The sequence below is a fragment of the Pholcus phalangioides genome, unplaced genomic scaffold (assembly GCF_987345545.1).
Source record: "Pholcus phalangioides strain wild (caught in Gottingen) unplaced genomic scaffold, Ppha-v1.0 ptg000009l_1, whole genome shotgun sequence".
Lineage (NCBI taxonomy): Eukaryota > Metazoa > Arthropoda > Arachnida > Araneae > Pholcidae > Pholcus > Pholcus phalangioides.
The window spans coordinates 2586973-2612800 of NW_028301602.1; the positions used below are offsets into that span (position 1 = coordinate 2586973).

At 34.6% G+C, this 25828-nt stretch overlaps 1 protein-coding gene across 1 annotated transcript in view; it reads left to right on the forward strand.

The window, feature by feature from the left end:
- The first annotated feature begins 211 nt into the window (after positions 1–211).
- The window catches only part of LOC149081624 (inactive dipeptidyl peptidase 10-like), a 273617-nt gene continuing 248000 nt past the window's right edge, over positions 212–25828 (forward strand). The window contains exon 1 of the mRNA XM_089237039.1: positions 212–598. Within this exon, the coding sequence (XP_089093165.1) occupies positions 494–598 (105 nt within the window). The 5' untranslated portion in view covers positions 212–493. The remainder of the gene's footprint in view (positions 599–25828) is intronic.

The window sequence follows — 25828 nt, forward strand, 5'->3', positions numbered from 1 at the left end:
ATTGCAGTGCAGTGGTCCTTAAACATTGACCTTTAAGAGGTGCGATATTACGCTTTGGCGGTTGTTGGCAGATCTCCCAAGCACCAACTTGGCGGGATCCGGGACGGGAAAATGGAGGAAAAAAACAAGAAAAGAAACTCCAGGGCCGGGGAACGGTCGAGGCCCCCTCCGGTGCCAGGATCATCATAACTTCCTCAGCTTATGTCTGGGCCGCTTGCTACACGATTACCTTAATAACGCGTAAAACTTAGGCGGGGTTTCGAGTAGAAGAATAAATAAATAAATAAAATGTGCCCCAATATATAGTGTGATTCGAATAGATTATATTTTGGTAGTAGCTGAAATTTAGCTTTCTAAGTAGTAAATATTTTGTCGTGTGTCTTGTGTGTGTCTCTATGTAAATGTCGAAAAATCAGGGAATCGCGACTGTAACTTCATCCGTGTGCTGTTCTCGTGCCGTTTATGCGTTACCCATGTTCAACATAATGGAAACATGAATTACTCCAGCGGAACCGTAACTAATATTCCTCAAAAAGATGTCGGGCGGAACAAGAACACCAAAAATGCGGCGTCGGAAAAGCCTGGGATGGATAATGAGGTGAGCTCCTCACTTCACAAACTTTTTAAATTATACTATTTGTATTCTTTTGAAAACTCAAATACGAAGATATATTTATAGCTTGTTTTCACGTGACACTCCAGGAGCACTTTATATAGTGATTTGAAAAGGTATACTACAATTTGTTTGATTGAAACTCTGAAAAATACAGATTTGAATTCATACTTTGGCTGTTCAAATTAATATCAAAACTAATATTTCAGTCAATATCATTCCGAAAATCGCGCTCCAACTTCAGTTTCAATATATTCAATACAATATTTAATATACATCAAGTTAGAGCAACACGTAGTCAAAATTTAATCTAATGGTATTTGTCCGAAATAAAATTAATTCCGCGTTTTGCCTTTCAGATTTAACATTAATTTTGACGTTGTAAATGAGATTAGTTTGCATGTGAAAGTGCATTCCTAATTTATAAATCCCGCCAAAATGAAAATCTCTTTAAAATTACATAATTTGGATTTCTCGATGCTTTTGAATTTCGATGTCATGGAAAAATCACGCGTAATTAAAAAAGAAAGATTGATTTCTTTCTTTTAAAAGAAATGAAGATTTGAAGTTAAACTATTCTCAAGAAAATTAATAATTGATTTAATTTATGGAAAAATTAAGACTTGGAAGAAATGTTTGATACTGTGAATACTGTATATTGTTAGGAAAAAGTTATATCGAACCAGGTATATAAGACCTGGTAGTTTCAGAGAATAACTTACATATCGCAGAAAAGAATATTATATATTTTAATAATGTCATCGGATTAAACAAATTTCACTTAACCGGAATTCTAGAATTTAGATAGAACGAAAATGGCAGTGGTAATATTTCAACTAATGTTTTGTACCAATAATAATTCATAATATGGATCGAAAACAGTATGATTAGTAATGCATGCCATGAAAAAATTGCGTAAGTCTTATAAAATTTATTTTCACATTATACTATTGTTTTATTTCATTACTTTGTTTAAAATACACAGAAATAACTATTGTATAATATCAAGACTTCCACGACAATTTCAAGGCGAGGATCTTCAGATAATATTAATGTTTTCCCGAAAAACGTTACAATAAATTAATCGATGTGATTGAATTTCATTAAATATTTATTTTTTCAAACCATAAGTTCACTGTAGCACTTACTCAAGCATTTGTAGTTTGTAAAATAGTATTGGGAATACTTTATCTTCAGTTCACATGAAAAGTAATCGGTTATGAAATTACCTAATGATCTGCATGAATGCATCTAAATTGTAACAATTCCATCGCCATTTTCATTAATGGAACATAATTAATTAATGTTAATGAAACAAAGTTCATGAAAAAATTTTGTGAAAATGTTTTTTGAAAGGAATTTCTGCCTCATAAATGACTCTCGCATTTGGAGCATTACGCCTGAATTTAAGTCGATAAGTTTATAATGTAGTTGACGTTTCATTTAGTCCATCTACAGAAATATTTCACTAGAGACTGACCATCAGATCTTCTTTCATTTGGTGATACCAAGGGCGGACGAGAATGAAATTCCGTGTGAAGAATTGATGAGGTACAAAATAGAAATCGCATTTATAGAAATATTAAGAGACGGCTTTCATATAGGGAAGTGGAGAGATTCGATCTGGGAGATCGCCTCGATTACGTCATATTTCGATCTTATCTCGATGCTGACCACGCCCTGTACGTGGACACATATTTGTTCAGAAAAGTATCTCGAGTATCCATCCTTAAATATCCGAAGAAATCTCAGACTAATTAGACAACATCGTAAATTCTTTAAGAAAGAAAAAAATGTTACTTATAAATATTCAATAATCGCAGTTTACTATCTGATGCATAATTTTGAAATGAATATCAGTGCTGATGTATTAGTTGTATTGTGATGTCAATTTAAAAAGTGATGATTTCGTTTTTATCAATTAAATAATTGAATAGAAAATCATGACTTTACGAGTTTTATCTGAAAGAGATAAAATTAAGAAAAAATGAGGAAAATATATTTTAAAATTAATTTCGTTTAACAGTTCGATTTCGAGGATTCCCGTGCCTTAATGGTGGGCAGTTTTTGAAATTGGCAATATTCAATAGAGCCTGGGACGTGTATGGTTCAGATAGGTAAAAGCGTAAAATTAAGACTCGATTTCGAGTTTTTGAAATTCTTTGTCTCTATCTTTTCCGTTTTTAATTCATACTGGTAGTACTACATTGCTCCCCTGCCTTGAGACAATCTCGTTAGAATCTAGCCGATGTTAATGTTGATGTTATAGCCGGTATTTTGATGTGGATCCCCCAATCAACTTCTAAATCATATATAGTTTTATTTAAAAAATATGTATCCTCCATGTTAGTTTATTTTTGAAAAGTGTATATCGGTCCTTTGGGGGAAGCTGTAACGTACCGAGGCTGGGAAGTATTTTCTGCTACAATGTTTTATTGAAGTAGCTTTAAGCCACTTTACGCAGTTGAGTTCGAATCAGATGGGATGTGGATCTACATTGCCTAATCTTTCTGAACGGCTTTTGATTAAGGGATGGCACGACCCCTGAAGTCATTTTTTCAAAAACGAATTTAAAAATATTTCCTTTAGTTGCAAACCAAATGCAAAAAATTTCGTGTCAATCGGTTAATATGTTCTTTAACACTAAAAGAAGGAAGGAATCAATTATATAGTGTAAATGAATGTAAGAAACAACTGTGGCGTCGCCGCCGACAAGTGACTAACCATAATTTTATATTGAGTTCATCTGTAGAATTAAAAAAAAAAAACTACATACTACACCCCAAGTTCTGAAATATTGCAGAAATGTTTATTTCACACGCGCTAGTTGAATGATCCTCCGTTTTTGCGGTTGACTAACGGGAAGTATTTTTCACAAAAAACGTTGAATTCAGATTTTTAAAATTCATATATTGTTTTGAAACTTTAAAAATTCATGAAATTCTAACAAATAGACGGATATCCAAGATCGAAGTTATTTTACTAACGCATATTGAATAAACATTTTTGCAAAATTTCAAATTTCAAAGTTCAAAGAGTACTAAACTTTATAAAATTCCTACAAATTAGTAAGTGCATCGCATTTGCTTACGTATATAGTGCACCGAACTGTAAGATACTCTAAAATTTTTATAGGCATTTTATATTCGTAAAACTTTGTGTATAAGCTGCAATTTTCAGAAACGTGATTAAAATGAGAAGACCGGTAATTCAGTTGTGGATAATCTTTACTCTCTATAGTTCACACCCCCCCCCCCCACAAACGTATTTGAAATTATTTTTTTTTGCAAAAGCGTATATAAAGTGGCGCTGTTAGCATATTTTTAATTGAAACAATACAGTAATTTAATTAATTATATGGTTTTTTAATCATTAAATAAGGGTAAAAAAATATGGAGTTTTTATCTATTACTTATAACTCGTACCTATTACCTATAAATCTTGCTTAGAAAAGTTGAATTGTTCTTTTTCTTGAATTTTATTCCCAGTTTTTTCAACTTGTTGCTTTTTATGTTCCGAAAAACGTAAAATTTTCAGTAGCTCCCAAAAAATGACACCAACAAGAAATCAACTCTGTCTATATAAAAAGAATTATCGTACTTATATAGCTGCATTTTATACTAAAATGACACTAAAACATGCAATTTCTAAAATACTAAAAAGTCAAGAAAAGAAATTGGTTTTTTGATCATGCACATACCACGTATATTCGAATATACGCTGAACCTAGGGGCTTAAGATCTTATAATTCATTAATTAATAATAGAGAACTGACTATTTTCAAAAATCCATCTATTTCAATATGTCAATTAAATCTATTTCATCCATTTCAATCTATCCATCGATGGCGATAAAATGAAAGTTTCGTTTCGTTAAAAGTTTTAGAAAGTTACAAAGTATCTGGAATGAGAATTTCATCAAAATCTTTTCAAAAACACTTTTTTGTTAGTAGTGAACACATGACCATTGACGTCAGAAGCAGATGGTATCTAAATCACCAAATGGAATAAGTAACACATAGGAAAAAGGAACATCGAGGGTGCGGAAAGTGCCCTGAACTAAACTGGTATCATCGATCTTCCTCATGAGGTCATAATTCCTTGTCTTCTGAGAACTAGCCACACATGAACGCAAGAAAAAAGACGAACCAAAAGAAGAAACACTTGCTTCCTCCAAGAGATGGGATAAATCTTGTCCATACATTTTCTTTTCTTTTTCATTCCTTTCAAGACTGGCAAATTCTTCTCTATTTTTTATGAAACAGCAAAGAATCAAAACTATTTCCCAGACTTTGGTCTTTGTACAGACAGAGATCCTGGATTATGGCCAAACTGTTTGCGTCTGTTTAGTAAATGGGTGGTTAGCGTTGGAGAAATAAAAAAATAGAATTAACCCGATCCCTATTCAATAGTGCTGTTCTTGTAATAAATTGCTTTGAATCGGCTATAGGAGGAAAAAAATCTTTTGTACAAATCTCCCAAAAAATTATTGGGAGATTGATTCATTCGAGTGGAAGAATATTTCTATTTCCGAACATCATTTTACAATATTTCAATGAGTTTTCACTGAATTTGATTCACAAGGTAGCGAAATTTCTTTGAAGTTTATTTGCAATTTTTAGGAAATACTCAATTCCATCAGAGTATTCGGATTCTCAAGATTACATTTTCGAATTATATTTTCACATGGGAGGTATCTGAGTTGAACCTAATTCCATTTCAAACACAAGCTCCTTTGCATCCACAGCGAAAGGGTAGAATTATTCAACTGTTCAATCATCATCATATAAGAGAGACCAAACAATACTTGTATGAGTAATTATTCTTTAGTTACTTTTAAAAAATTAGGTCTGAGGTCGTGGGCCACATCAGACGGATTAAAGAGCAGCATTTCTTCCGTGGCCTGTAGTTTGAGCATATAAGCTGTAGACTAGTGTTCAATCTTTTTCTACTTGCGAACTGATGAAATTAAGTGAAATGAGTTTTTCTAGCAAGCATAAATGAAAGAAATAATTTGCAAAAAAAAGAAAAAAAAAGGAACAGCACAGTAGTTTACCTACTGACTAAAATACACAAATACTTTCCTATTCATATTATATCATTATGCATGCGAGGAACATCGTTGAGCTGAGAAACCTGCCGTTGCCTATCGAATTAAAACAGAACAATTTTGTATAATTCTTCAAGTAAAATTAGTTGTTGGTTTTAAATCGGTTTGCAGCAGGAAAATGAATACATATTATTATATCATAAAATTTTTCATTTTCAAGCTGAACACGGTGTAAATTTTAGGCTCTGTAACACTGGTTACTATGTTTTTATGTTTTTCCGCAAAGTTCTAACAACTACTTTTTTTTTATATGCCGAATATGCAAGAGTTGAACTTGAAATCAACGGGCAACAAGATATTTTACTGCAAACAACCAATCACACACAATAGTCATTTTTTTTACTACTTATAGATTACTTTTTCAGTGCAACAAGAATATGTTATTACTCTATTATTATCTACAAAAGAAAAACTGGTACCCGTGCTCCATCTATCGAATGAAAACAAAACTATTTGTTATAGTTCTTCAAGTAAAATGGATTTTTTATTTTAAACCAGTATGAAATAAACATTTATGTGGTATAATACTATATACATATATATATATATATACCAGTGATCATGGCTTTATGTTTGCCATAGAATTACTTTGCTCAAAAAAGTGATTCTAAATAGCAAACATAAAACACAGCAACTGGAATTTTAGTGCATAAGATAGTGCATAAGATTTACGCCAATGTATACAGCATAGAAATAAACCATATGCAATATCATACCATATATGATTCTGCACACCGGTTTAGAACCAACAACCGATTTCGCTTTGAGATTTTAAAACAAATGGTTTTGTTCTTATTCCACAGAAGGCATCAGGAGTCCAAACGCTTCTCTATTTCAAACAATATTATGCGCATTTCTCTTTAGAACAATAACACACGAATGGGAAACGAATAGAATTTGAACTCAAATTTGTCGGTGTTCAAGACAACAATGTTTTCTTTTGACACATTCAAACTTTTGGAGACATGTTTGGCTTGTCGCACATCACTCCTCAGAAGTTATCAAGCCAAAGGGGCCCCCTCAGCAAAAGATATCGATGAAAATGTAATAATGACAATTGAGGGTGATGAAAAGGATATGAGCTGTTACAGTCTCTCACCTACGACAGTCCGATGTTCGCATTGAAGTTACAGGTTTAATTTTTTCAGTAGTTGAGCATCCACTTCTTACGTAGGTCCTGGATACATAAAAATTCCATTAAGTTCCATTGAATTATTTTGTTTGATTTGTTTTAATACCAGAAGGGCTAAACAATAACTTTTATCACATAAATAGAAGCATAATTCACATAAACAGCATCCTTCTCTAGGCTAGTGAATAGTGGCTCTAAGAATTTGGCGGACCTGCAGGAAATTCCCACGAAACGGCACCGGTCCGCGGACCAGCGGTTGAAGAACACTGCTTTAGACCAAGCCAAACTTTCGCATTTCATGACGGTTCTTTATCCCAATAAACTCTTTTACGTGTAACAAATTCGTTTTCCCATCGGCAAACGGCTCTAATGTCTATTTTTTTTTTTTGCAATATTCAGATATGCCCATTCAACCTAAAATACTCTTCTACGTTTGAGAACGTTTATTTTTATTGAAAAACGGCCCTAGATCCCAATATATAAATATTCTGCATTTGAATGAGTTTTTATTCCATTGTTAAACGGTCGTTAGGCCTGAAAAACTCTTGTACATTGACAAACAGTTCTTTAGCGCAAGAACTTGTTCTAAATTTGGCGACGGCCGCAAAAATCTAATTCATGTATGACAATGTTTAATTTTGTGGGATTTATTTCGTACTATCTACAATTTATAGACCGGAAAAAATCATCTAATTTTAGGAATCTCATTCACCAACACTTTTGATTCAATTTTATTTTCCTCTCTCAGAATATAGCTTAAATTAGTTCGAGTTTTTTCCCCCAAACAGAGAAAGAGATGAAAGTTGATTAAGTGCTAATTAGCAAATGAGCTAATTATCTCTTGAAAGCGTGTAAATTGGATTTTTTTCTCTCTTCTTGATGTTATTCACTTAAAAGTACTCGTAAACTCATTAGATGTCATTGATTAATCAAGCTAAAAAAAAAACACGAGGAAAAAAGAACAAATGAAGGATCAGAGCCACCAGGCTCGAAATTCGTATGTGGTATGCGCATTAAGACGCTCTTTCGTTCTAATTGTAGTTTTGTTTGTTGCACTCATAATTGCTGAAATAGTTCCATTTAAAATACGCCGTGCATTTCTTGTATCAATGCGTTTAAATTGAAACTAGAATTAAAGTTCATATTCTTGAATGAGGAAATTAACCTTCCACTTTTGAAATGTTTAGTTGATTAAAGTCTTTGAAAAAAGAGCTATAAGTGAACACCTCTCTTTGCCCCTCTCCTTTAAGTTAGATAAGTCGTGGAAATTTCTATATGTAACATACTAGCAAAAATACCCGGTGCTTCCTGGGTTTCCTTCAATTACTGGGCGGGTTGAAAAACTGACGAACCATTATAATGGAATAAAATATCATACTGACGCAGCATTAAAGAAGTGACAAACCATTGTAAAGATATGTGTACGCCCGAAACACATTGCTAGGGAAACTTGGTAACCAAAGTGAACATTCCGAAAGTGATTGTTTTGGCCTGGAAATCATTGTTGCCCGACGGTTTTCCGCCCATTTCGGGCATCTGCCCAGCTCTGATGAACTTTTAAAGTAGCCTATGGCTCAATCCTGGTACTGTTTGGCACAACATTTGGCAACGATCGGTCTGAAATTGTAGATTTGTGTAAAGAATAAACATGCATACATACATATATGCTTTCACATTTATATATAAGATATAGGCTGTCCCAAATTGTATGAGCTGCGGATGTCCCTATAACCGTTGGCTTTACAAACATACTTTCAGTTACAAAAAGTTTTCAAATGATGTGCAGTTACTTAAATTCTGAAAATTAATTTTAGGGGTCATACACATAAGAAAATGAAGGAATTAACTTTTTATAGAGCTCAAAAACCGAGATAGAAAGTTTTTGCCCTGTCATTCCTGATAACAACAAAAAATTCCCCGTTTCTAATTGCGATATTTACTGAGATATTCGAGTTAAGATAACGGAGGAAAGTTGGGGAAAAAAAACAGCATCAAATGTGAAAAAAAACTACATTTAACGCTGTTTTTTCGCCTTGCCTCCGTTTTCTGAATTCGAATATCTCAGAATATTGCACTTAGAAACGCGCATTTTTTTGATGGCATCTGGAGAGACAGGGAAACAACTTTATAATTGAGTTCTTGAGCACAAGGTGTTCGTATAAGGAACTAAAATTTTTATTTTAATAACTATACAACCCATTGCAACACGAATGACATATCTGAGTACTACACGTTTTATTCGGATACCTTTTCTAATTGAAAGTGCACATCTGGGATCTACGGTTCGCCTTTAAAATGTCATAACATCCCCCAAAATTGGTAAAGAAATACCAATTGACATCGTTATTCTACGGTGCTGTTTTTTCAATGATGTAGATTGTTGACTGAATATCTGTAGGTAATTTATCAATGTAGTTGACAATTTTCAGTTATGCTGCCAGTGCCAGTAGATCATAAGTATCAACAGTCATACTGTGGGTAAAAATAACACAGGCGGTGGAATATCAGTTCAGAAACACAGTCATGAATGGGTTCGAATTTTGATCTACATCAATTAGTAATTTTTTCATGAATGGGAAAAGAGAGGCAACAATTTATTTCTGTAAATGCTGATACTACTATTAGTCAACCATAAATGCACCTCGTAAACATTCCTCTGGGGAAGTTTGACGAATTGGTATATGCCAGAATGTGCCTAACGCATTTGTGTCGTCAGAGCTACAAGTGTTTCGTGTTCTAGTGATGCTGTCATCTGTCTTCCATTCCGAAGCTGGCATTGCGGAAAAATGTTGATACCACGACTAGGGTTGCCACTCTAGAAATACATATTTTCTCTAGAGAGAAGAACGAAATCTCTACCCAACTCAATTGCTAGCAAACTTCCCTTATGGAGAAATCGTTTGAACAACAAATTTTTAAGAAATCGAGAAAAAAAAGCAAATATTCCATGTACATTTTCTTTGAATGCATGGAATGTTATAATTTTTTCTAAAACTGTATCCAAAGGAAAAAAAAAAGTGTTTTTAAGTATAAAAGAAACTTTTTCCGGCCAAACTCTTTTATAAAGATTCTATCGAGTGGGCTTTCGAAGCAGGTAGAATGCGAATGTATTTAGACTGAGCTACGAAGAATCTGCGCATTTTTTCTTTCTCCAACCACTCTATTGAGTTTCCAGACGTATATACATGATATATACAATATTTATAAATCCGACGCACGGATTCTGGGATAAGAAGTAAATGCAACCAAGGAATTTAGTTAGTATCGACGACGGAAACGGTATGGAAAGGTAAAGAAAGATAAGTTAAAGAATAATATGCACATGTAGTTACATGTCTGTATCAGGGGATTCAAGATGGAATCAGTGGATCAAGATTTTCTCCTCTTATCAGTATACTCTTTCTCTCAAATCCACTGATAACATAAAGCCTTTCGGTAGAAATATGTAGATTTAGGTCTCTTCCTTCGTTTAATCGCGTAGATGTAACGTATTTTAATATGCAAAGAAAGCCCCCCCCCCCGATGTTTTTGGGCTTCAAATTTGAAGGAAAAAAATCAATCTTCATTGAAGTTTCGATGAAATTTTAAAATAACTTATAAATATTGCCCGGTTTTATTGATCAACATGCAATCTGATTAAAACGACAGCGTAAAATAAACTATCGCGCAACAAACACTATGAACTGTACGCACCTTCCGTTAAAAAACGTCACTTAATAGTGAAGGAGAACAATGGGTTTATTTTGGGAAAAAAAATTCAAATAGATCTCATTTGGCTAACAGTACATATGTGGCGATAAATTGGTCAATATAGAGGGGCGAATTAATTACGTAATAACAAGGTGATGAAGCATTACTCTTCACGAAAAGAAAAAAGTGCCAATCATGAAAGAGGATCATCGAATTTGACTTCTAACGGGATTGAATATTTCTGTGCATTTTTTCGAAAAGTGGCAACGCTTCCCTGCTGAGGAGGAAATTGACATTCGTATGTTTCGCGCGGACTGACTGTTGGAAAAATGACACTTCACAAAACTTCAAAATTTTATAATTCTCTTAATACTCGTCCGATCCTAAAAAAACCGGAAAATACTTTTCTTTATTAGTTTTTCACAAGGAATCACGTGTGTAAAATTATTGGTCGGTCGATAGTTACCATCATGTATACACATCGAGGTTATCGATAGTTATCAAGAATCGAGAATCTCTGGGCCCTATAACAAGGGCTGTCTCATGAGGCACTGGAGTCGGTATCAGCTGACATAATGCGTGACGCCATGCCCCTGCAGAACCGAGTGCGCCCACTTTGCTACATTGTTAATTACGGTAGTTCGCAGCCCATTTTACTAAATTTTTTCCAAAATTACCTCTTCGATTATTGTAATTAGTACCTGTTTATTTATTGGATTGCTTTGTTCAGCCATTTAAACATAAAATAAGAAGATTTTGCATTTGCTTACGAGATAACTTCTGCTGCGAATATTTTCCTTCGTGAATATTTTCCTATAAAAAAAAGTTTATAAAAGTGCCACGTTTCACTTGCATTAGGGGTAGTATTTAAAAGCCTTGGACTTCTGTATCCACAATACAATTGCAGCATAAAACATGGAAAGCGGAATATAAAAGAAAATCTTAATGTAAAATATTTCAAGTTACTATTATTATTTTGAATGCTAATATCAATAGATATTATTACTTACCAACTATTTCTTGGATTTAATCAATTTCTAAGGTTAAAGAAAAAAAAGATTATAAAAGTGCCACGTGTGCATACCTGTGACACTAAACAACACCATAAACGAGACATCACTCACTTAAAACAATAAATTGGGAACTAAAATTTTAAATTATCCTCTTTAATTTAATTCGTTTTGTAAGCTGTTGTTTGCAAGAAAAACGAAGTGGGGCCGTGATGCCCCCAGTAGCTCCGAGACCACTCCTACTGAGCTAAGGCAGCAAGCGCAACAACAAAGACATGAAACAGCCCTTACTATATAGCCCTAGGAGAATCTTCCTATCCTTCCGTATTTAAGCTTCTCCCACAAAGCTAGCGAGATGACCACGAACATATTAGTAAAGCAAAATGATACCACACAAATTGATGTTGCTGCTACGACGACGTCCTACTCGGAGCCAGCGTAAATCGCAAAATGCGCTATCTACGGTCCGGCATCATGTAAGCCTGACGCTTCAGCACCATGTTACTACATACTCTATAGCGGATTCCTTCTTCCATGGACAACCTCTTGCTACAACTGAAAACGGTAATATATATGACTACGTTAGGGCCACACGTACACTCACAACTCTCATTCCAGCATGCACCAATTCGTTAGAAATTCGCCAGAGGAATGTTTACGGTGTGTATGTACGATCAAGTAGTGGTTGTCTTGAACTGCCCCAAGGCAGGTTTTCTGGGTTTTCGTGGGCCATAAAATGCCAAGTCTGTGACGGACGTTTTTGACGTAGCTAGTTCGATGTGTTGATGTAGCGGGCGAACCTAAATTCTTCTCCACAAATGATATCCTAATATGTAGTATACTAAATACGTTCTGTGACTTTTCCTAACGAACACAAATGCATTATGATTAGTGTTCATTATGATGCTTTTAGACTGACTTGGGGAGGGGAGTTTGTTTTTACGCAAAATTGAATAGTTCTACTGAAACAGCTAAATGCTAGTAGTTTGGAAATCCTACAAACACATTTTTCGAACCCAATAATCAAATCCGTCGAATCCAATCTCATACTCTTCTCCAAAATTTATTGAAAAAAACAATCTTATTTGTAATTTCTAATAAAACAAATGCGGGGGGGGGGGATTTCCTCTTTTATCAAGAAAATATTAATTAAAATCATGGGGATTTTTCCGAACATTTCGTAAAAATTGATAATCTCATTTTAATTAGAATATCGTCCACGAACTACATTCCAAGATAATTAAAGCATTCATCACACACACAACACATAATGGAAACCCTTTTCGTAATTTTTTGTTAAATATCAATAAAAAGAATGGTAGGGAAAAAATACAACTAAATTCGTGTGAAGCCATATTATGAATACGCAAAAAGAATCGAGATTTTGAAATCTTTAATCTTCTCTACAATATTATCCTTTATGCAATGGAGTTTGTAACTTTCTCTCTCTTATATGCATTGATTAACCTTTAATGTACTCGATGGGAAATTAATTTAATTTTGCCTCTTTTCTTCCCGATTAACATGCTTAATTAGAAGCCCCATCCCCACATCAATAGAATTGGTAAAAGTCTCCACCGATAACAGAAACGATGCACTTTAGCTGGGGATATTCCCAGAAGTGTCTGTCTGTGATGTGATGGGGGGGGGAGGAAGGGGGTTTGTGGGCTAGGGGGCGCCAAAACAAAACCTCCCGAAGCCGCTCCCAAGGAAAAAAGGCCAGAGGTGATCAATGATTTAACGTTATCCGCCCTAAAATTTATCAGCAATAGATCGATTCCCTCCGGTGACCAGGGAGCCTAAGGTAGAATGGAATCACGGTAAGGGGGAGAAGCAGTAGATTATGGAGGAGGAGTTACGTTGTGAGGGGGCCCGTCAGGCACTAAGACAGTGGTGGATTGTGGGGGGTCTGAAGGAGGCGAAAAAGAAGCTTTGGAAACATTAAGACGAATGCGCTAAAAATAGCCGATGGAAATGAAAAGAAACGGAAAGAGACGAAGGATAAGGATCCCAAGAAACAGGTACCTATTGCTTTGAGTAGTTTCAGTATCGCATTTCTACTTGTCACATTCAGGGGTGAGGGAGTTTGTGTGTGTGTTCATTAAATGTTTGCTGCTTCATCTTTTACCTCTTTGGCGTCTTTTACACGATGGATTTGTAGGAGATGCGAGAGTGAAGGACGCTGGATAAGATCATTCAGACTTTATTTCTAACCCAATACCTAGGGGGAACCCGTAAAAATTACAGAAGGTGTTAATGGTTGGTTGCGACACGTTGTTGATTTTCGACTCTGATTCTGTGGGAATTGTGCGTGAACATTCAAATAACGACAGATTAAAACACTTGCGCGATTAATCTCCGAAAACCTTTTGATGATAATTTATATGTTTATAAACAAATATTTTATATGAGCTTCTTTCACGTCTAACTAAAGCTTCATGAAGTGGAAAAGTCAATAAGCCTTTTTTATAGATATGTTTCGAGACGCACAAGTGGTTCCTTTGCCGTAGCGATCATTTGCCACCTTTTTTTGTTCCTGGCAATCGTATAATTGCGGCTTCTTTTGCTTTAGTGATCATTTAAACAATGCTATTTCATCCTGGTGAGAATTTAAAAGCAACATCCCCTTGCCCTAGTGATAATTTATTAGTGTTCTCTATCCTCGAGCCATGATGTAAAGAGTGTCACTGGTCAAGACTTATACGAATTCTTACAGTGTGTGAAAATATTTACAGTTATATCCCTTCATGTCATTGCACATTATCGATATTGCGCTCAATGAATTAGAACATGAGCTTGTTGAGTTATTATGGTTTCATCATGCTTTTTCATAAGTTTATCATCTTGCCATATATATATTAAATTTTTGCTCCTGATTTGGTAGAACTCCAAATAAAAGTAATAAATAATAAAGAAACGAACTAAAAGAAGCAAACCTTACTTTTATTGTAACTGTGTCTACGTGTGATATAATAAGGACCATTAGATGAAATGCATCTTTAACATCCAGATAAAAATTCTTTAGTGTCAGTTCTATAAAATACTTCTGTCTCGACCGTAGAAACTCTTTAAAAGCGTTTTTGACTCCCAGCTTCGTTGTTGAATCTTTTCTAGGTCAAAAAATGGTCCAAATAACTGATATATAATTGAGCATTGGAGAAGATAGTGAGTGAGAAGATTCTCATAGTGCCTGGTTAAGTGTGAGATTATTGATTTTGTTCTCAACGCATGTCCTTGCGTTGTCGAGTGGCAGTAAAACGTTATCTCTGGTGGCAAACTAAGGCGCTCAACTTAATTTCTGGTGCATTCACTACTGGGTGCAGTATCTCCCAATGATTTGATAGTATTACGTATTACCACGTATCAAAACAAAATTGTGATTTATACCAACTGCGCACCATCAAATAGTCACCGTTACCCTTTCGGATGAAGGGTTAGTTTTGACGTGAGATTTGGGGCTTTATTGGGATCTAGCCACATGATTGGTGACGATTTTTGTATAATATCTAATTGTTTATACGTGTCACTACTCTTTGAATTTCCGTTGCAGTCAAGGGGACTTTCCCTAATCACTTCATGTTTTGCAGATAGAAAAAAAATCCAACGTATTGAACCTCAAAATAAAACGAAAGAATGAACTAAATAGTTGTTTATTTAAAATTGTTCGCACGAACTAACACATAGAAAATTTACCTAAATTCATTGAAACTTTTAGAAGTTTATAAATTTTTTGACATTCAAAAAAACTCTTAAATTCACTAATTCTCACGTTTCAGAAATTATTTACTTAAACTAATTCAGGTCAAATTAATTATTCCATACAGTCAATTATTGATAAAATTCATCGGGATTAAGTCCTGTTTTAAAGTTCGAGAGATGTAATTTTAGGAAAGATATATCGCTTGTTTAGATATCCTTGAAAGAGATGAATGTCTTTAGCCGTTTCCTCACGTGATCTCTTCATGCTTGTAGAGTTTCATTTTGAGATAAATTTTATTACGAAAAAAGAGAGAGAGAGAAAAAAGAGCCAAACAAGACTTATTCGCTGTTACTTTGAACATATCAGCAAATGCTCTTTGTATTTCACGAGGTGAGGTGAGGATGCATTCGACTCATCGGAGCGAAAACATGAAAATACGTGAAAAATAAGTCGAACGAACAAAAAGGAACGAGTTGAGATTTTCTTAAAAAAGAATTCAGCGGAGAAATAAGAAATAAAACTCGTTGTTGAAAACTCGCTGAGTTTTGTTTGTTACGATGCGCGGCAAAATAAGCGGGAGAGAAAAATCGCAAAAGATAGATGAAGTCGTAACTTTACTATTTTTTCTGTTTGGCTTCCTTTTCCTGTGTTTCTTTTTCATTCATACTTTACTGGTCGGTTACTTCCGAGCAACAAAGCTTTTTATCGGTTTTAGCTCTTCTTTTGGTGTCAGCTCTTTTTTTTTTCTTGGTACATATTTTATTTTACTTTCATTTTTCAACGACTCCATTGTTGAGAGAGCTACTTCTTTTTTTTTCTTTTACGAAATGAACCCTCTTTCATAGGAATGAAGTTTTAAGTCGTATTGGAAAATAGTGTCCGTCACTTAATAAACCAATAGTCTTTATACAGTAATAATTATAATTACGTTGAATTACTCGTGGAATAAACTGCATAAACTGATACATAAATAATTGCCGAGATTGAAGATAAAGGTTTCAGTTTACAAATACAAAATACAAACGTAAAGTCCACAGCAAGCAGAATACACAACGAGGTGACTGACTTAAAAATATGGATGTCAGATGCAACCCAATATAAAAGCTCATATCACGAAAGAAAAAACTAATAATTAATACTATATAAAATACACTCCTCATAAAAGAAGATTATGGTTGTCTCATCTAAGTATGGATAGCTTCTCAATTTATCCTAATATGTTTATCATATTTATTTTTAAACGTGTCAATTGTGTTACAATTTACTAACCCCCGGAAGGAAGCTATTTCATTAAAACCCTATTAGAGAAAAACCTTCTGCGATACCACAAACTGAAATTGTCCCTTACCAATCGATACTAGTGCCCCTTACCAAAGCTCGATTGACGATGTATTAGTAATTCAAGACCATCCTTTCCATCTTTATGAAAATTTTAAATACTCGGGGATCATATCCCCTCTGACGTCATCATATCATCTACGTTCTTCTACTTTAAACATATTCAAGAAATCAAGTCTTTCTTCATAGCTCAAGCCTTGGGTGCCAACAAGGACACGCGTAGGTCTTCTCTGCACCTCGTTAAACAAGTCTATGTCCCTCTGTAGTTATGGCCTCCGAAACCTTACGGCATACTCTAGCCCACGGCGAACTAAGCCAAGGAAAAGCGGAAGAATTACTTTAGGAGACCGTGACGAATTTTTTTTAAATAATGAAATCGAGCATTCAATTTGCTGTTTTGACCACCACTGAAGTGGTCACATCCTTTCGATGAGAATTTCCAAATTATTCGAGAGGACTTCGCAAAAACGCTTTTGGTCGATAATTCGATATGGTTACTCTACTACCCTTTTTAAATATCGGAAGCACATTGGCAAGCTTGCTTCCAATCTCCTGGGAAGACACCCGCAGCAACACCACTTCTGTAAATCTGTGCGACTGGCCCCACCCAACGGTTCATTATCGCATTCCCTAAGAACCCCAGGATAAATATCATTTGGAACTGGTGCTTTGCTTGCACATACATTTTTAGAAATTTTAGGACTTCTCCACATTTTCCATTTGGATATTGTTGAGTATTTTATCATCCGATGACACACTGCACTTTAGATTTCACATTCTCTATTAAAAACCGACGCGAAAAAGTCATTGAAAGCACCACACATGCCTACATTGCTCTACAGCCCTAGATCCTTCTATCGACGGGGCAACTGTCCCCTTACATCCATTGATGACATACTTGAAAAATGATTTTGGGTCAGCGCCAATGTTATCTGACAAGCTTGATTAAACTTTCTTTTCACTTTCCCTTAATCACATTCTTCGATGCTTCTTTTTCCAGTAAATTATTCCAGGTCACCTGTTCCACTCTTATACACTGTAAATGCCTCTTTCTTTCCCATATAAAGATCACAAAGAAAATATATAGATATTTCATATTGCTAAAATACTAAACAATTAAAACGTCGAAATAGTTGGGAATTTACCTCCACACACGCAAGATTTTATTATTTTTGTTGTTTGGTGGAGGTTGTATTATGTAATTCTCCATTTCTGAAAAAGATGACATTTGTATAAGAAACAGACTAAGGCAGGGATCTTTAACCATGTATACTCTACGGATACTTTGAATAAGGTTGAGTCCACTGACCCCCTGTGTTAATAGAATGGAGGCCACGGAGAGTTACAAAATATGGTCAATGTATAGCAATGTGAAAACAATGATTCAGTTGTTTCCCCATCTCAGCTTACGGACCCCTAAAATCTCTCGAGGACAACCAAGAGGTCCATGAATCGTTGGTCAAGATCCTCTTGACTAAGGGATTGGCGAGGCTATAATAAGCCAGTCATACTGATTTCTCAACCGCCAGGCCAGAGAAGGGCGATAAAAAAATCATAAAGGACTAGTTGTCGCCAAAACGCCATTTAAACATTTGTAATTCATATCATTAATTAAGTGCCGAAACAGTTTTCTAGTCCACGTCCGCCGTGTTCAAGCGATGGGAACAGTTTAAAGTCCACAAGAAATATTATCTTGGCTCCTATGTGGGAGGTAGCCTTCTTCGATACATTAATTGCAAATGCATTGTTATTACAGTTAATTAATGTTTTATGCTGACTTACAATTTTTTCTGATTCATAGAAATATTTCGTTTCGTTCAATTACCGTATTTTTCGGAATATCCGCCGTAGCATGCAGAAACACGAAACGTTTTTGTGAGCTTAACGTAATCCCCGCATCGGTGTGTCCATAGTAAGATAAAACTAATTTTTCATTTAAATACTGTTTACTTGCATTCGTAAAATACTTGGTAAAGAAAACAACTTCCGAACATATGAGGAAAGAAATATTTTATTTAAATTTCGAAATCGTACATGTGTTTATGGAAACGTAATGTACACGCGGCATTACTGTAAGCACCGCAAGAATCCAAAATCATGCTCCTAAAACGTTAACGTTGCTCCAGAAAAAAAATGTGGTATTAAATATTTACATGTTATATATGTAATATATATATATGTTTTAGAAAACATAATCAATAATATTTTTTTGAACATTTAATCGACTTAAATGTGTGCATATATTTTTAACTTTATATTTTTCATATATTCGCAGAAATATACCTGTAGAAAATTTTTCATTTTTTAAATAGATGCCATTATAATATATTCACATAGACGAAAAGAAATAAAAACTTATTCCGATATTCTAAACGGAGATTAATGATTCACAATTTACGTGAGAGATACATTAAGTAACTATATTAAACGGCAATTTAGGCGACATATAACTATTACACGAGTGATTTGAGTGTCTAACACGTTCATCCACGATGAGTTTTACTGCTAGATCTTATCACCTGAACGCTAATGACTATTATTTATAACTGCGGCAAAAAACGAAGAATAATAATAGCTGTTCTAGCCCATAGTATCTTGTTATAGCCTGGGTTTGATTGAATATCCTCCAACTAAATAGCGTTCATTGAAAATATCCCTATATCATAATCTGCCATCACCGCCGAGAAAATAACCCGTTCTTTTTTTCATGTTCTAGCTCATAATTCTATGAAGTAGCTATGAAGTAGTTATCCTGCTGACGTTGACAAGGCTTTTGTGTCTGTATCAGCGTGATATAGCCACGGGAGGAAAAAAATGTCCTTGTTATTTTCCCTAAAAGTAGAGAACAAGAAACAACGTATGAACGTGACAACGTCTATTCGATTTAGAAGAAAAAAAAATTTAGGGAGAAAATACTTTTCAAAGTTTCAAGTAAAAAAAAACAAAACTTTTTTAATGGTGTCACTTTGTTTTAAAAGAAAACACGGAGTTTGTAGAGTAATAATTTGCTAACGAGAGACGGGGAGAAAGACGCACTCACACGAAATATTATATATCTGCACAGTTTTCCGGACTCACCAGCGAAACTGAAAGAAGATCTTACAAAAATTAAGAATAGAGAAATTTCATACAATGAATTATATTGCACTCTGATATAATTTAGATTTATTTTTATTTCAAACAAACCATAAAGTTTTACGTAGCTCTTAAATGTGTCTTATGAATATTATAGCCTCTTTAATCTTTTACCGACCGAATTAGGAATTAGATTGATTTTTCTAATTTTTCCTCTTGATTTCCTCTTCTGATTCTGTAGTTAAGAGAAATCCAAAAAAATTCATGGGAAAAAATTTCTAGTATATTTTCTGGACTTTTTCCATGGCCATAGAAACAACACTAAAATTGAAAACAAAACAAAAAAAAATTATTGTTCGTTAGAAACGGGTGATTAAATTTAATTAAATTTATGGCATAAGTGCTGAAATGAATGAAATTTTTGTTTTGTAAATCAAGTTTGGGAATCTCACACCTTCAGGAGTAAGAAAATAAAGTGCCGCAATGTGCGAAAAAATAGTTTTTATAATTTATAAAACCGATGTTCCAAACATTGGCAGTTAAAAGGTTAATCCTTCGAATAATTTGATATTAATTTAGTTTGCTTGAATATATATATATATATATATATATATATAAACACAAAAAGAAAACCCCACAAAAATTCAATATCATTGTGATACACAAACTTTAAAATCCGTTATTAATAGCAATGAATGAACTAATGATGAATTAAATTATATTGAATTTTTATTTTTATGAAGTGAATTGAAATTTAAAATTTGTTAATCATATCCATTATCACTCATAATAATTTGTTTTCTTCACTGGAAAACCTCTTCAAAGATCCCAAGGAAAAAAAATCTGTAATACGTCTATTATTTGCATGAAAATTCATACCACAACTTTTTTATTCATACATAACCGTCGTGCCATCATTCAATTACTTTTTTTTTTGTACACGAACAGTCAAAGTAAGAGACAGAGAGAGAAAGTGCTACAGTCAAATCTCTCTTTCTCAAAAACTATGTACCTCGAAGAAGAGAAAAATTTCTACATTTACTGTATTAAATCCTTATTAATAATAATTAAATAAGATAATTTAAACATTATCTATATTAAATTAGTAAAAAATTGAATTCTCTTCCTGTCTCTCTATCTCGAAGTAATTTTCGAAAACCTCTTTATCTCGAACACCAAGCCACGATGAAATTCCTTTTCTTCCGTCTAAATATACCTTTTTAAAGGAGGTGAAAGAAACTTCTAGAAAATGATTATCGTATTACAACTGAGTCTCGCCTCAGAGAGCAACAGTCCTACAAACAGTACAAATATTCAGCCACTACACATCACTCACTTCACTTCTGAGATATAGATGGCAGCACTGAAAAATCATACACAACATTAGACACGCACTTACACTTCCGGCACAACTCACTAGGTAGTAAATTGCCTATGGCAATAGACCTGAGTTGTGCTCGGTTTGAAAAAAAACAAAATAAAAAAACTCATTCTGTTGATGGATCTTGTCAATTATAGGCGGATTGCGGATTCTATGATTGACTGGGGGGGGGAGGGGTGGATGCTGTGTGGACGGCTTGTTCAGCATGAAAAAATGTACAGCCAACGGAAAATTCATTATTTGCATAAAAAAAGCTTTGTTTAGAAGCAATCATCTCAGTGATGAGGGTTCTTCATGATCTTGTGGTTGACTTTAATTTCAACGATTCACAGGAGAATGTTTAGGATTTTCGGATCATTGGAGTATTTCCAAAATACGGTTGAGTCTAGAAATGCCTTTTTTTTTTTGATTTTGTGAAAATGCAGAGTGTTCACTACAAACTTGCGGCACCTTCACTGATACCGAAATTATTGCTGAATGTATGGACGATTACAAGTATGGTGTGATGAAAGTACAGAAGAGGATGATTCTGAGGAACTAGAAAAAGAAACAGTGAACAATGACAAACATCCCTGTGACAACGCTGTATCAATTTATGAAGCAAACTGGGAATATAGGGCCCAAAATATTTGCATTTCCTGCTAGTATAGATGGCATTGTGAAAGATTGAAAACTATGCATCAATCTAGCTCACGGATAATTTAAATAGGTACGTAAACATAAAAACGCATTTCAGTGTATTTGCATATAGTATAACTAGCTATTACAAGCAGCGTCGCTTGCGTGGATTTGGTAATCTCAAAATTACTCGGCGATGATTCTCCCACATAATATTTGAACCCCCTCATCACTCCCTTGAGGGATGAATTTTCAGAAATCCTGTCTTAGAGTGGGTATATAAAATATAATACTGACTAAATTTCATATTTATGGCTTCAGCGATTTCGACTCAGTGATGATTGCTCCATATAACCTTTGAGGTCTACCCCACAGTGGGTTGAATTTTGAAAAATCTCTTCTCAATGAGTCTACATTACAATACAAAAATACTGACCAAATTACATATTTATCGCTTCAGCGGTTTCAGCTCTGCGTGATTTCTTTTTATGACCCCACTCCCTTTTGATTGCACCCCCTTCAGACCCCTCTTAGGGCCATAAAGTTTCGAAAAACATTCTTCTTATCTACATCACGAAATAAAACTTCTGATAAATTTCATGAATGCCATCTTTGCAACCCCTTCTTAGCCTTTACGTCACGACCTGAATCTTCTGATAAATTTCATGACTATCGATTCAGTGGTTTCGGGTTGGCATGATTTCTCTATGTCACCTTTAACCCCCCCCCCTCCTCCACCTATGACTCCACCCTTCAGATGTCGAAATTCGAGATACCCATTCTTAGTTGGAATGAACCCATCAAATAAAACTTCTGACCAAATTTCATGACTATAGATACAGCGGTTCCGTGATTTCTCTTCGTTACCTTTGAACTCTCTTATGACCCCCCACACCCACTTATGGGGTCGAATTTCGAAAAAACCCTTCTTAGTTAGTACTTACGTCTTTTGAACAAAATTTCTGATCAAATTTCATGATGATCAGCAGTTTCGGGTGGGCGTGATTTCTCTATTTTACCTTTGAACCACCCTTATGATCCTTTCAGGGGTCGAATTAACACTAGAACCGCGGAGTGGGTCAATTTGACTCAAATCAAACTTCGTTTTCATTTATCTGAAAAACTTACATGCGGATGTTAAAAAAATTTTGTGACTTTTCATGATATCATATGAATATTAATTCACGAAAATTTTATCATCTTCACATTTCGTGTTTCAGAGCTATAAGCACTTATACCTAGAACCGCGGTTTGGGTCATTTTGACCCAACGTACTATTCTATAGGAAAAAAGGGGGTGCAGAATTTTCTTGGAAGTGGTTCCCTTTCTAAAATTTTTTGTAAATGAAGATAATGAAGAAAATAAAGGTCTTTCAAGGTCAAGGCCAATTCATTGTCAGAGAAGATTATCTTTTTTTCAATGGTGTAATGGCACAAGTAGAGCTAAATATTTTTTTCCTTTGTTAACTTGAATACCTGGAATTCTGACGGGACTCAATGAAGATTTTGGGAGAGTAAAAGCTTAATTCTAGAAAAAAACGTGTAGTTGAAGTTTCTGTAAGCAAATGATGCCACAGAAAAAGAATAAACTTCTGGCTTGCACCAAATATGTTTTTCACGGATTTCGAAACCTTGGGAAGTATCAACGTCCAACGAATCTCTCTTTCAGAGCACATAGTGATGCAACTGATCAAGCCATTTGAGAACAAGGGCAGAAATGCCTCAACCGACACCTTTTTTCCCTACACTGAAGCTGGCTCAAATGCTAAAAGCCAAGAAATACGAGCTTAGTAGAGACGATGAGACGAAATCGAAGAGCAATATTATCTCACACAATAAAGATAGTGAAACTACAGTTGTATGGAACGATGATGTCACAATGACAATTTATCAAGGAAAGAACGATATAAGTTTTTTATTACTCAGCACGCTTCATCTGGCAGTTGATATTGGAAGTAGTTAGCCCTAAAAAGCTTCCTCACACACACACAGAAACTATTTCACACTAAAATTCAACAAAGTGTAACGATCGTAGTTGTAGCGATCAAATGCTCAGAAAATATTCGGCATCATAGACGTTTTCTGTAACATCCTGGATCTCACTATAAAAATATTCCTGTATTTTGTATAGAGTAGTACAGAAGCCAGAACTATTTTTTGAAAGCAGTTCCTCTAATATCGTATTGAAGAGCTGCGTTCATCATACGTGTTGTCATTGCGCAAAAGGAAACGTTCGTGCGCTCTTGATCATGTATCTGTTCGTGAGCGATCAAAAAAAAATAATAATATTAAATAAAAATAAATGATACTGAAATGTCAGGTAACAACATAAAAATATGGAAACAAAACTGTTAATTTTTGCATGGGTTGTACAACTTCAACATGCGGTGAATGTGCAAGAATATTGAAAAAAAAAAAATTGCTCAACTGCTCATCATAAATTCCACTGTCAGTAAGAAATCAATACTTATTTGACAGAATCATATTATAGACTTTTTCATGCTCTATTTGACACGCTTATTTTGACACGCATCTTTGTAGTATTATGGGATTACTGAAAAGTGTTTTTGGACTGAATAGAGTAAATAATGCATACTAAAACTTATTTTTACTGAATTACATCATTTTTTAGCTAATTTTGAAGCCCATTTTATATTCATAAACAAATATAATTTTCCATTATGAATACGCAATTAAATAACATTGATTAAGAGTAGGGAGAAACCCAGAAACCAAAAATAAATATCCTGTTTTCGCTATGAAACACTGTTTTTTCAAAGTTTGGGTCAATTTGACCCAGTCCGCGGTTCTAGGTATACCGAAAGTGCCGCGGTTCTAGTGTTAAAAAAAAACCTTCTCAGTGAGTCTTAACGTTATGAAACAAAACTATTGGCAAAATTATATATATATATATAACAGAAACTTCTGAAGCTGTATGTGTGTATATATATATACAGCTTCAGAAGTTTCTGTTCGCGATGATGAATCAGTCAGTCAGGACATGCTATTTTATATATATACACTGAATATTGATTGCGTATGCATGTAGCTCAAGGTTTTTGTTTTTCTTCTTGAGCGCATGCACCTATATCCCGACCTTCACTCGTATTTGTTGATTATTGCGGTCGTTAGGGGCTCGCATATGACCAAATGTATTCTATGACCACCCTGTACTTGCTCGATGCAACTTGATCATTTGATCGTTTTTGTCACGACACATTTCTAAATTCCTTTTACGCATCTATTGGCGTTCAAAATATCAATATTTACAATTATTTATAGTGATTTATAATAATTCCACACACCAGACCGTTTTATATTTTTTTGCACATTTAAAGGAGTAAAATCATAGAGTAATTTCCGAGACTTTTAGAAGTCACCTTGGAATCCTTTTTTTTTGTTAGTTCTAGATGCCTGCTACAAGCAAAGAAAACTAATTTAACAATTACTTCACTTTCATGGACATGATTCCAAACGGTATTTTGTGCCTCTATGTGTATGGACATTTTACAGTCGTCCTAAGCATCTTGGCATTATTTATTTTTTACGAATAGAATCAGTTCCTCCGATCAGAAGTTCTGCGACAGACTGCACGCGTCTTTTGGTTCATTAACTATGCTTTTGTGTTATCATTCTCTGATACCACGCTCGTTGAGTCATCGATACCGAGAAAAATTCAATAATTTTTGTGTCATTTTCAATCATTTTCTGCATACGAGGGTAAATTTGAACGACCTACAGTTTAGTGTAGATTCCGAATGACAGTGCTCAACATTTCTTTTTCATGTCTTGAATAAAGGTTGCTGAGCTAACCCTAATTCAAGTGGTGGGGGAAACTTTAGCGGGTAGCGTGGATAACAATGCATTCTGCGGTTATTTTGTTGCCGTTTCTGTGTTGTAATTCCACGACAGGAAAGATTCTGATAAAGATGAATCTATTATCGAAATATACAGAATGTTATAAAAAACTATTATATTATTATACGCAATATAATGAATGTTTGTTAAATGTAGAGATGCCGATTTTTTACTGGGTAGAAAAATTCATCTCTATGCCTCTACGTGAACTCGAACCCCACGCACTCTCGTATGCCGAACGAGTGCACTACCACTATGGTATAGAAGCAGATAGAGCATTTCTTCCATGGGGAGTATATATGCAA